The sequence below is a fragment of the Apodemus sylvaticus genome, chromosome 17 (genome assembly GCF_947179515.1).
Source record: "Apodemus sylvaticus chromosome 17, mApoSyl1.1, whole genome shotgun sequence".
In the NCBI taxonomy this organism is placed as follows: domain Eukaryota; kingdom Metazoa; phylum Chordata; class Mammalia; order Rodentia; family Muridae; genus Apodemus; species Apodemus sylvaticus.
In genome coordinates, this window is record NC_067488.1 from 57,986,018 (window position 1) to 57,997,245 (window position 11,228).

Here is an 11,228-nt window from a genome sequence, read left to right on the forward strand (position 1 = left end):
TCTGCTTAGTTCCCTGGAGTCTTGGTATCTATGGGGTCCCGGACACTGCTTGTCCTGCCCGACTGATCTCTAGGTTCAGATACCACTGAGACAGACCTATCGGTGTTCGAACCCGTCACGTCTTCTTCTTCCCCAACCCTGTCCTTGCCCGCTTCGGGGAGAGAAAGAGACACACACACACAGCACTGACTTAGAAAGCCTTTAAGTAAACAACCGAGGGCCGGTGCGTGCGTGCGAGCTGGCGTCAGTCGTCCACGTGGTACCGTATCATGGGGGCCAGATAGTCTGAGTGCCTGATCCCGAAGGTCCAGCCACGAGGCTTCCGGTGCTGCGGGTCCGGGAGACGCCGCTGACCTTACCACGCCAGCTGGTCGGCTTCCTCAGGGATGCTATTTTCCCGGGGACGTTGACCCATGCCCTAGACCTCAGACCCTCATCCCCTGCCCCTTGACCCTCCACTCCAGACCACCTTGTCCACGCTGTAGGATGCGGGTCCTGGCTTCTTGGTGTTCTCTCGGGGTGGCAAAGTCCGCCCCAGCATCGTGAACTGCGGGGCTCGAGTCTTGTAGATCCCAGTGTTCACAACGTGGTAGGCACAGGGCCCGGGGGTCTAGGATGACAGGGTGGGTACTGACTGGGTCCAGCCTCCGTTCCTTGTTAACAGTTGATTTTTTTTTCTTTTTCTCAAGCTAAAAAAATCTCACTAGGTACCCCAGGCTGGCTTTGAACTCACAGGCCTCCTACCTCAGTTTCCTGAGTGGTGAGGTGCCTGGAGTTGTGCACCACCCCACTTCACTGACCCTCTTGATTACTGGAGACTGCATATGCAGCTGGCAGCCCCTTCCCCCACCTTGCTGAGGTCCTCGAAGCAGCTGCCCACAGCGCTGCGGCCGTAGATGGAGTAAGTTGGGGCTGAGACTTTGCCTATGACTCGTGGGCCCAAGAGCGAAGGCACGGTGTAGGACCCGGGGCCTGAGGAGGGGCCAGCAAGAGGGTCCATTGGAGCAATCTCCTCGCCTTTACGGCGGACCACGGGCTGGGGTACGGGAAGGTCCCTAGTGCCGGAGCCAGCCCTTCAGGCCTCACCTGGGGTTTGTTGCTTTGAGAGGATGCCCCAGTTTCGGGGAGCCATGGTATGCCGAGGAGCTCTGGGGTATGTCACATTTCCCGCGCGTTCTGGGAAGTACCTGTCTATGGGATAGACCGAGAGTGTGGGCCAGAACTGGGGTGGGCGTGAGGTACGGGTCGCCTAGCCTGGGGTCTTGGCACTAGGGAGAAGTGGGAACCACAGCGAGGTTCGGGTTTCTGGGTATGGGTAGGAGGTGCCCGGGATTCTGGATTTTGGGGGGTGGGGGCGGGGCGGGGAATTTCCTAGTGGGCGCTCTTGGAGGCAGTTGCACGTTGGGGAGACCCGGGCCCCAGGGTGCTGACCCGGTCCTGGAGTGAGGACGGGCGCCGTGTGGCTTAGGCGACCGTAGATGGAGAAGGCCGGGGTGCCAGCGGTGCCGCGCACAGTCATGCGCGCAGGCACCAGATAACTCGGCCCGGGTCCGCAGGTTGTGTGCCGCTGGGGTGGACGCGAGCCGAAGGAGAAGGCGGGGGCTCGCGGCCGAGACGGGTCATGCAGTTTGTAACCTGAGGGAGCACTGCCGCGTCACCTCCCCGCAGGGCCCAGAGGCTGCCAGCTCCGTTCCCGCTCCCATTTCACCAAGGCAGTCCCAGCACAGAACCTCTATCTTTTGGCCTCCCTTTTTGCTTCGGGCACAGTTCTCCTGTTCCTGGACTCCAGGCACCAGTGTAGACCGCCCACAGTCCCCCGTTCCCCGTTTCCTCCCCTGCATCCGCCCTTGCTACCGGTGTTCGTTGGCAGCTTGTATTTTGGCCCCGGGCCTCTGTAGAGCGCCGCGATGGGGCCGCGGGGCCGGTGTGGCCGCCAAGTGCCGACCCAGACTTCTGAGCCCATAGCGCAGGTGGGGGCGCTGATGGCTTGCAGCACCTGTGGACCGAATTCGTAGGCGACACTCCCCAGCTCCACCTCGGGCCAGCGCGACCAGGGACAAAACTAACGCGTATCCCAGGGCACCGGAAAACAAACAGTAGTTTCCCAGGCTTGGAGGCGGGTGCGCTAGGGCAGGAGCGAGCTTCAAAGGCATCCATGGCCTTCTAGCCCGGGCGCTTCGATACCAGTGTTTAAATACAGACCAAGTTTGAACCCAGACCGTGGAAAGGGAACCAGCCTGGAGTTTTGGGGTAGAAGAGGGGTTTTAGAGGTATTGGGAAAGGACGTCCTGGGGAGGGTGCTCTGAGGGAAGGCCTGGAGACGCACTGACCTGCTGTGGTGGTTACCCTCGTGGGGGGAGCAAAGCCGGGGAGCTTGACAACCCCCTTGTCAAACTGTCATACCCCCATTATGTCCCGTCTGGCTTCCTGGCAACCAGACCAAGTGCTTAGCCCCACCCTCGGGGCCTTCAGTACTATCTCTGGCTGGGGTACAGCTCCTGTCACTGCGGAGACTGGGTGTTGGTTGGCCATTAGGCTGGGTCACAGACCCATTCCAGAATGAGATAAATCTGCAGACATAAAAAGCTTTAAAAATAAAGGAATAATACAGAAAAGCTCTAATTATGTATCCATGTAAGCCCATGTAACATTTGCAAAACTAATGTTTTGGGCCAGAAAAGAATACACATTGATTAGAGAGACTACAGTGTAAGACTTGACCGCATTCCAAAACAAATGCTCGATGAACAACTTTTTAAAAAGTAAACTTAAAAAAAACCCTTTGGGATCAAAACTCCAATCTTTAGTCATGAATGATACAAAATACTTCAGAGGAAAATTTTATAGAATGCATCTGAAGTAGAGAAAAAAATTATAGCCTTAAGATAACCTTAGTGTTAATGAAGATTTTAATGACATTTAGAATTCATTTTGCAAGCGGGAGGGTGGAAGATAAAAAGAAAGAAAAAAAAGAAAGGGGAGTAAGCAGGTAGGTCCAGCATTCCGAGCTGGAGCAGATGGCTTTCAGGTTTAAGATCAGCCTGAAATACACAGTGTGATCTGGACGCACTAAAAAAAAGAAAAGGCAACAAAAAGATACAAAATAGCAGAAATGATAAATATCTATTTGCAAAAGCATGGCCTTTTAGTGGGCTTAATAAAGGTGAAAGTAATAGCCAACAAAAAATTAGATACCAAGCCAGGTGTGGTGGTGCACACCTGGTATCCCAGTTCTCAGGATGCAGAGGCAGGTCGGCTGTGAGTTCAAGGCCAGCCTAGTCTATAGAATGAGTCTTTAGGATCTCTTATGTATGGATTCTGCAAACGAGGCTACTTTGTCTTCTGTTCCTACACGTGCCCATTTTTATTTTCTTTTGTTTTATTGCTGTAGCTAAGACTTCAGGAAATATGCAGAATAAAAATGGAGAAACTAATCATTCTGCCTTGTTCCTGGTTTTAGTGAAAGTGCTTTTACGTGTTTTTCTCTTTAGTATGATGCTGGCTATAGGTTTGGCATACCTATGTTTATTGTATTAAAGCATGTTCCTTCGGTCCCTTTTCTTCAGGGATTGATCATAATTGGATTTTGCTGAAGCCTTTCTTCTGAGATGGCCATGTGATTTCTGTCTTTGAGACCATTTATGCTTGGATTACATTAGTTTACAAATGTTGAACCATCTTAGAATCTCTGGAAGGAACTAAAGTTTATTTTTTTGTTTTGATTTTCCTGAGACAGAGTTACTCTGTGTAGCCCTGGCTGTCCTGAAACTTGTTCTGTAGACTAGGCTGGCCTCAAACTCAGAGATCCACCTTCTGCTCCCAAATACAGGGATTAAACTGGCCTGTATTTTCTCTCTTTTAGCTTGGATAATGGTTTGTTGATATTGTTTTTGATATTGATACTGATATTGTATTTGATATTGATATTGCTGACTGTTTTGTTGATTCTTTGTGTTGTTTTTAACTTTCTTTAAAAAAGATATTACTTGTATGGGTGTTTTGCCTGAGTGTCTGGGCACCATGTGCATACAATGTCTGAGGAGGCCAGGAGAGAGTGGGGGGTGCTCTGGGACTTGAGTTAACAGATGGTTGCGAGCCACTATGTGTCTACTGGGAATTGAACCCGGGTTCTCTGCAAGCCTGTGCTCTTAACTGTTGGGCTATCTTTCCAACTTATCTCTAAAATGTCTAGTTCATTAACTTCTGTTGTGACAGATATTATTTATTCCTAGTTTCCCCCTCTTCCTTCCTTCCTTCCTTCCTTCCTTCCTTCCTTCCTTCCTTCCTTCCTTCCTTCCTTCCTTCCTTCCTTCCTGTCTTACTATATATCCCTGGCTGTACTGGAGCTGACTATGTGTAGACTATACTAGCCAAAAACTCATATAGATTCCCCCTGCCTCTTAATCCTGAGTGCTGGGATTAAAGGCATGTACCACCACACTTGGCAGAGGTTAATATGTTCTAAGCCTTAAAATTAGTCTAGAGATGGGATTATAAGTGTTACAACATGTTGTTTCAGTTATAGCTACTTTTATGTAAGAAATTTCAATAATAGAGACATTTTGTACATGATGGGCTTTGATAGTCTGCATAGTTTGTGTGTCTTGGAGGTTCTTTTGTATTTAGCTTTACATCTGACATCTGGCATGTGCTGTGTTGTGCCATCTCTGTAGAAACCAGCCTGAACGATGCAAACCGACGTCCCTCAATCCTCTTATGGAGATGGAGAGGGTAGTCTTTAGTCAACTCCGGAAAAGAGGGTTCCTGGAGGGGTTGCTAATGTTAATCAGATCTTCCTGGGCCCCCATTTCCCAATTTTTATTGTTTTCTTTTATGTTTGTGCTGCCTGTGCCTTTAAAGCCAACACAGACCAGTTGTGTGACTCACAATCTGTCATCTTTCTGGCCGCACTACTTTTTAAAAACTTCCTCTGGTAAGTGGTGAGTGTCAGTGGCTGTCCTTTCATGGGGGGCTGGTGGCACATGCGCAGCTCTTTTCCTCACAGAATCTCCCCAGACCAGTGGTTCTCAACCTGTCGGTCATGACCCTTTTGGGGAGTTGTTTGCATATCAGATGTCCCGATTATCAGATATTTACATTATGATTCCTAACAGTAGCAACATTACACTTATGAAGTAGCAGTAAAAATAACTTTATGGTTGGGGGCTCACCAGGACATGAAGAACTGTATTAAAGGATCGCAGCATTCAGAAAGCTGGGGACCACTGCCCTAGACGCAATGAAGTTTTGCCCTCTGTCTGACTCTGACAAAGGCAGGTGCTTCCTTTTTGACAGTACTAACCAAACCCAACTCATCTCCTGAGCCCCCATCGTCAATGTGACCCTCATTCTTTGTGAGTTTGTGTTGATCCCTATGATCATGTCCTCTCTAAGGCACCCCTGTGACCCTCCTCACTCTAACTGCCCTGGATTTTCAGAAGCTGTGTGCAGCTAACGAGGCACTGACCAGGCCATAAAGAGCTACAGTGGAAGTGGCCACTATATGTATTGCTGGTCTTGGGTCTCCAAACTTAACTACAAAAGCACACAGAGCCAGAGACTGGAACAGAGGATGAAGTCAAGGACGTCCTGTGCAGTCTAAGTCCACCTTAAGGTGCGGGGCTCACCCCAACCTCTTACTGTCACTTAATAGTTCTGTGGGAAGCCGGTATGGGACCAGGCCAGATGAGATACTTGAGGCGCAGCAGGGCCCAGGCGAGGTGCCAGGGACACTCTTGGCACCCCCTTGATGTCTGAGGCAAAGGAGTCCTTGGGCCCATTGTTTCAGAGGAAGAGAAGGTCCACTTCTTGTTGGGAGAGCTACTTTTATTCTGGGGGACCCCAGTCTCTTTTATAAGTCTGGGTCCTACCTGGTAGATACATTTAGACTCACTCCTGATGCTCATTTCTGGGGTGAGTGGGTAGAGAAGATCCCTTCCTAAAAAGCAAACGAACAAACAAAACAAGTACCTATGCCTAATGGAGTGTCCACTGTGCGGGCCTGGGAGAAGAGACCTGGGTGAGGAGGTGGGAGGGGCCGGAGGGCAGCTCGGTGTTAGGTTAGGGGTGGGATAAGACTGGCCACAGGGAGAGAGGGAGGAGGTACAGTGTTTGGGTTTTCTTCAGCCTTCCTCATTTCTATTTTACCCTCTTGACTTGAAAACTACTATCGGGGCTGGAGAGATGGCTCAGCGGTTAAGAGCATTGACTGCTCTTCTGAAGGTCCTGAGTTCAAATCCCAGCAACCACATGGTAGCTCACAACCATCTGTAATGAGATCTGATGCCCTCTTCTGGAGTGTCTGAAGACAGCTACAGTGTACTTACATATAATAAATAAATAAATCTTAAAAAAAAAAAAAGAAAGCACGAAAACTACTTTATCTCTAGCTTTCTTTGAGCAGTGCTGGACGAGGGAAGATGAGAACGGTACTTGTCCCAACCACGCCCAGACAGTCACTCATGTGACCCTCATCCCAGGCTCTTGTGTGCAGCCCGAGAGCCCACCAGAATAACCACCCCTACCCCTGTCCCTGGTGGCTATGGTGGAATTGGCCTCTCCGGTTTCTGGTAATTTCATCAGGGCTGCATCATGTTGCTAAGACTCAAGATAACATCTCCTTGTGTGGTAACCCTTCCTTGCCAGCGCTCCTGTAGAGCCTATAGGGTGTAGGGTGAACTTGGGGGGTCTTTAGGGCAGAAGATAATGGGGTGATATTTTGGCAGAGTATACATGAGCGGTGCCATTTGTCCCTAGTACCCCGAGCAAAGAAGGAAGGGGCAGGAGCAGGGACAGAGATGGACAACGGGGCGGGCTGCTGCAAACCACAGCTCTCTTGATCCTTCCGACTCCGTTTACTGGCGAGCCTGAATACAGGCAGGTATCCCTCAAGGGCCTGCAGAGTCGGTCCACCTTAACAGGGCTGTCCTAGGTGAGCTGCTTGCAATGTCATCTGCACACCCAGCAGCGCAGGCTGGGTGTGGGGCATGCACAGCTGCCAGGCAGGACAAGCTCTTCACAGCGGATCTGCAGTCCTCGCCATGCTCCTGGGTGCTCTAGAGGCTGGTGGGCTCCTCTGGGGCTGGGACGGAGACGGAGATGAAGACCGGGATGCAGCTGTACTCACCTTGCTGGCTGTAGTAGTGGTAGCCGCCTTAGCACTGGCTCTGCACTGGTTTGGCTCCAGGGAGGACCAGGGGACACAAGGAGCAGCATCTACAGCTCTAGGTGTGCAACCTGCTCAGGCAGGAGGAGACAGGCAGGCCCTGCATCCAAAGTCCAAGGGCAGTGATGCCAGTGAGGGGCAGAGCAAAGGAGAGCAGAAACCAGAGGCTCCCGGAGATGGGCAGAGGAGATCTGTTGCAGCTAGGACCCAGGACAGAACCCCTGGAGAGGTGGCCAGCAGAGGAACCACCCCAGCTGCCCTGGGAAAGAAAAGGAAGGAGCCAGCCGGGCCAGAAACCTTCTCCCCAGGCCACCGCAGAGCAAAGGACATTCCAGTCCCCATCATGATCCACTTTACCCCTCGAAGTCTTGACAGCAAAACAGAGATGCAGCTGGATTTAACTGGAACCTATGGTAAGGGGACAGCTGGGCAAGGCCCTGTCCATACGGAGCATCAGCACAGCAGTCCCTGGCACCTGTCTGTGGGACCTCCTGGCCCTCTGGGGAGAGGCCTAGGCAGCTTGCGGCGGCGGCGGAGGCCTGGTGCCAGCTCAGGAGACAGACCCTGCCGTCCTCTAAAGCTGGACCCTCTCCGCCTGGGCACCGTGGTGAGTGTGTGGGATGCTGTGGATGTGGCAGGTTCGGCCAGCCAGGACATCCTCACCAGCCGTCCCCTTGCAGATCCTTCGTCACACCGCCCAGACAAGGGGCTCGAGGCTCCTCATGAGCTGGGCCTAGCTGATGCTGTGGACTGTAGGCCTCAGGTGGACTCCTTCGAGGATGTGTGTGGGGAAAGCAGCCTCCGTCTCCCTCCCACCAGCCCTGCAGGGTCAGAGGTTAAGGGTGCTGAGAGCAAGGAGATTGGATTCCCTGCCCCTAGGGAGACTCAGGGCATCCTGGCTGGTGAGGAAGCCAGGCCCCGGGAGAGTGGGGCGGCTGTTGTCACCAGCAACGCCAGCCCCTCCCAAGGTGCCTTACCAGAAGAGCTGTCCAGTGCTTGTGCAGTGGACCAAGTAGCTGGTCAGAGCAGAGAGGGCCACCTGACTGGGAAAGGGTCGCGTCAAGGAGAGAAAAGTAAGCACAAATCTGGCAGACCAGCTACAGACCCGAGCCTTGCGCTTGTCATGGACACAAAGAAGTCCACGCATGTCTTCAGCTGCACCCCCTCCCACAACCTTCCAGCCTCTGCTCCCACCCAGGACTCTGAGCTGGCTCCGTCTGCAGTGCATCCCAGCCCCGGGTTCCTACATGCAGTTTCTACCTCTGCTCCCCTAAACAATTTACCCCTGGAAGTTAGCCAGGGTCCTTCTGGTGGTGACAGTCTCAGAGCAGGGCCAGCCCCGCTTCCAACCCCAACTTTAACCACAGCAGGAGTCTCAATTTCAGCTCCAGCAGGGATCCTAGCACCTCCCTCAGTATCACCCCCAACCTCAACCCCAGCCTCACCCTTAACCCCAGCTCCAGGTACAGCAGCCCCAACTGCAACTTTAACGGCAACTCCATCTCGAACATTACCCCCATGCCCAGCCCCAGTTACAGCCCTAACCACAGTCTCAACACCAGCTCCATGTCTAACCTCGCCTCCAACCCCATCCCCAACTCCAGTCCCAGCCTTAACCCCAATCTCCACAGCAATCTCCCCACCCCCAACATCACCCCCGGCTCTAGCCTCTGCCCTAGTTGCAGCCCAAGATCCTGCAGTAGCCAGTGAGCTAAGGCCCGCGTCTATGGAATCTGATGTGGGCTTCTCCAAGAGTGCCCCAGAAAGACGAATCTCAAAGAACTGGGGCAATTTAATTACTATGGTCCTTAGAAGCCACCCCTTCCCCTGGCAAGAAAAGGCCCAAGGCAGTGCCCAAAGGGCAGATCCTGAGAGCCCTGCAGGGCCCAGCCCATCCACACACTCTGAAGATACACAGCCAGGACCCTCCTCTGAAGGAGCCATCTCCAGCCTCCAGGACAAACACAGACCAGTCTTAGGTTCAGGGAACCTAGCTGAAGCCACAGGTGAAACACAGGTGAGTTTAGAGACCAATGCATCTCTTCACCCAGACCCTAGAGGAGATGAAACCAAGCACAAGAGTCTAGACTCGCTGCTCCCAGCTGCAGAGCCTGTGGCTGCCCCACAGTTCCCCGTGCTGGCACAGCCCGGTCCTGTACCTTCCACGAGGCAGGATGATGTTCAGCCCATCCCCCAGCCTCGCCAACGGAGGAGGAAACGCAGCATAGCTCAGAGCTCCGAACACATACTGACCCAAGAAGTCCCCCAGCAGCCGCAGGGGCAGGTGCTGAGGGAGCAAGCCAGACCTACAGACAGCAGGGACGTCCTCACAGAGAGGCAGAAAGAGACCCAAAAGCTTATGGCTTTTCTGCAGAAGCCTGGGAGTTGGGGAGTGGTGGAGGGGCCCCCTAAGTCCTGCTCCCAGGCCTTGCAGTCTAGTGCAACCGCCGCCCCGTGGCCCCCAAAGCTAGATCTAGGGAGCTGCTTGGAGGTGTTGGCCTTCGCCCAGCATCATGGGGCACTGGGCTTGGCCCAGGAGACCTATGTCTTGATGAGCAACAACTTACTGCATGTTCTGGGAGACCCGCACCTCTACCGACAGCTGAGTGGAGCCGACAGGGAGCGTATCCTGAACCTGCGGACTTGCCAGGGCCAGACTGTGCTGGGGGTCCTGGTGCTGCCCAGCCTTTATCAGGTGAGCCGCTCGGGGCTCACAAGGGGCCCTCACAGTGAGGAAGCCCCTGCAACCACGTCTGAGCATTTGCACCCTCACACACACCTCCACGTGTTCAACCCCCAAGAGAATGTGTGGCGGCCCCTGACTCAAGTACCAGAGGAGGTCCCGCTTCGGGGCTGTGGCCTCTGCACTATGCATAATTATCTGTTTCTGGCGGGTGGCATCAGGGGTTCTGGTGCCAAGGCTGTCTGCTCCAACAAGGTATTCTGCTACAACCCTCTGACCAACATTTGGAGCCAGGTTCGGCCCATGCAGCAAGCCCGGGCCCAGCTCAAGCTGGTGGCCCTGGATGGAATGCTTTACGCCATTGGCGGTGAGTGCCTGTACAGCATGGAGCGCTATGACCCACGCACAGATACCTGGACCTTGAGAGCATCCCTTCCTGAGGGCACCTTCCCTGTGGCCCATGAGGCTGTGGTCTGCCGTGGAGAAATCTATGTCACAGGGGGTCATCTCTTTTACCGCCTGCTCAGATACAGCCCAGTCAAAGACTCATGGGATGAGTGTCCTTACAGCGCCAGCCACCGACGCTCCAGTGATATGGTGGCCCTAGGGGGCTTCCTATACAGGTTTGACTTGTTGCGGGGTGTAGGTGCTGCGGTGATGCGCTACAACACAGTGACAGGCTCCTGGAGCCGAGCTGCCTCCCTGCCACTGCCTGACCCCGCCCCGCTCCACTGCACAGTACTGGGCAACACCATTTACTGTCTCAACCACCAGGTCACGGCTACCTTCACAGTCTCAGAGGGGACTGCCCTGTTTCAGGCCAAGGAGCTGCAGCCCTTCCCACTGGGAAGTAAGGGGGTCCTCTATCCATTCACTCTGACTCTGCCCCCTAAGACCTGGTTGCAGACCACAATCTGAGCTCTGGAAAACAACCCTGCACTGGGTGGGTCTGAGTGGATCTGGGGCGTGGGAAGAAGCCTATGGTCAGAACTTCCTGTTCTTGTGCCCAAAGCAAGGGCTGTTAATTATGTTTGAAGTGAGATCCCTTCTCTTTCCCTCCCCTTAGGCCCCTGGCTCCCTCCTGGATCCCTGTACACCTCCCTGCTTTTGGCCTGGACCCTCACCTGCTTAGGATGTCTTAGCTTTGTCAAAGCCCCTTCTGCCTGCAGGATCCTTTGTTACTCATTAGAAACATAGCTGAACTTCCTACGTTCCCTCCAGATGGCAGAGGAAGCAAGGAGCTCCTCAGGAAATGTCCTCGTTCTGGGTTTTTTGCTATCCTGAGGCCATCTGGGAGCCAGGCTCAACACTCCTCCCGGGTCTGAGTGGCTCTCCTATCACTCTCCAGCCCACAGTCCTGGCCCAGACTGCCCAGGACCA

At 53.5% G+C, this 11,228-nt stretch overlaps 2 protein-coding genes across 3 annotated transcripts; one reads left to right on the forward strand and one right to left on the reverse strand.

Moving 5' to 3' along the window:
- Positions 1 to 205: 205 nt before the first annotated feature.
- Positions 206 to 2,415, reverse strand: Odf3b (outer dense fiber of sperm tails 3B). Of its 2 annotated transcripts, XM_052160962.1 has the most exons (7): positions 2,331 to 2,415; positions 1,855 to 1,996; positions 1,432 to 1,635; positions 1,087 to 1,191; positions 851 to 972; positions 470 to 610; positions 206 to 328 (listed from the first exon to the last, which is right to left on the reverse strand). In XM_052160962.1, exons 2-7 carry the CDS (start codon positions 1,961 to 1,963, stop codon positions 245 to 247), a joined length of 765 nt encoding a protein of 254 aa, XP_052016922.1. In that variant the 5' UTR covers positions 1,964 to 1,996; positions 2,331 to 2,415; the 3' UTR covers positions 206 to 244. The 2 variants fall into 2 exon arrangements, with proteins under 2 accessions (XP_052016922.1, XP_052016923.1); XM_052160963.1 differs by lacking the exon at positions 2,331 to 2,415 and having other exon boundaries at positions 1,855 to 2,044.
- Positions 2,416 to 7,040: 4,625 nt separating this feature from the next.
- Klhdc7b (kelch domain containing 7B) lies at positions 7,041 to 10,766 on the forward strand. The gene has a single exon (XM_052160281.1). The coding sequence runs from the start codon at positions 7,041 to 7,043 to the stop codon at positions 10,764 to 10,766; it is 3,726 nt and encodes a 1,241-aa protein (XP_052016241.1).
- Positions 10,767 to 11,228: the final 462 nt, after the last annotated feature.

Excerpts from the sequence above, each read along its gene's own strand:
- Klhdc7b (XM_052160281.1), top strand. The coding sequence starts at position 7,041 with ATGCTCCTGGGTGCTCTAGAGGCTGGTGGGCTCCTCTGGGGCTGGGAC.
- Odf3b (XM_052160962.1), bottom strand. The coding sequence starts at position 1,963 with ATGGGCTCAGAAGTCTGGGTCGGCACTTGGCGGCCACACCGGCCCCGC. Across the intron at positions 611-850 it reads GCTTCGAGGACCTCAGCAAG|ACCCCCGGGCCCTGTGCCTA; the intron begins GTGGGGGAAGGG and ends CTGTCATCCTAG. Across the intron at positions 329-469 it reads CATCCTACAGCGTGGACAAG|CACCGGAAGCCTCGTGGCTG; the intron begins GTGGTCTGGAGT and ends CCGGACCCGCAG.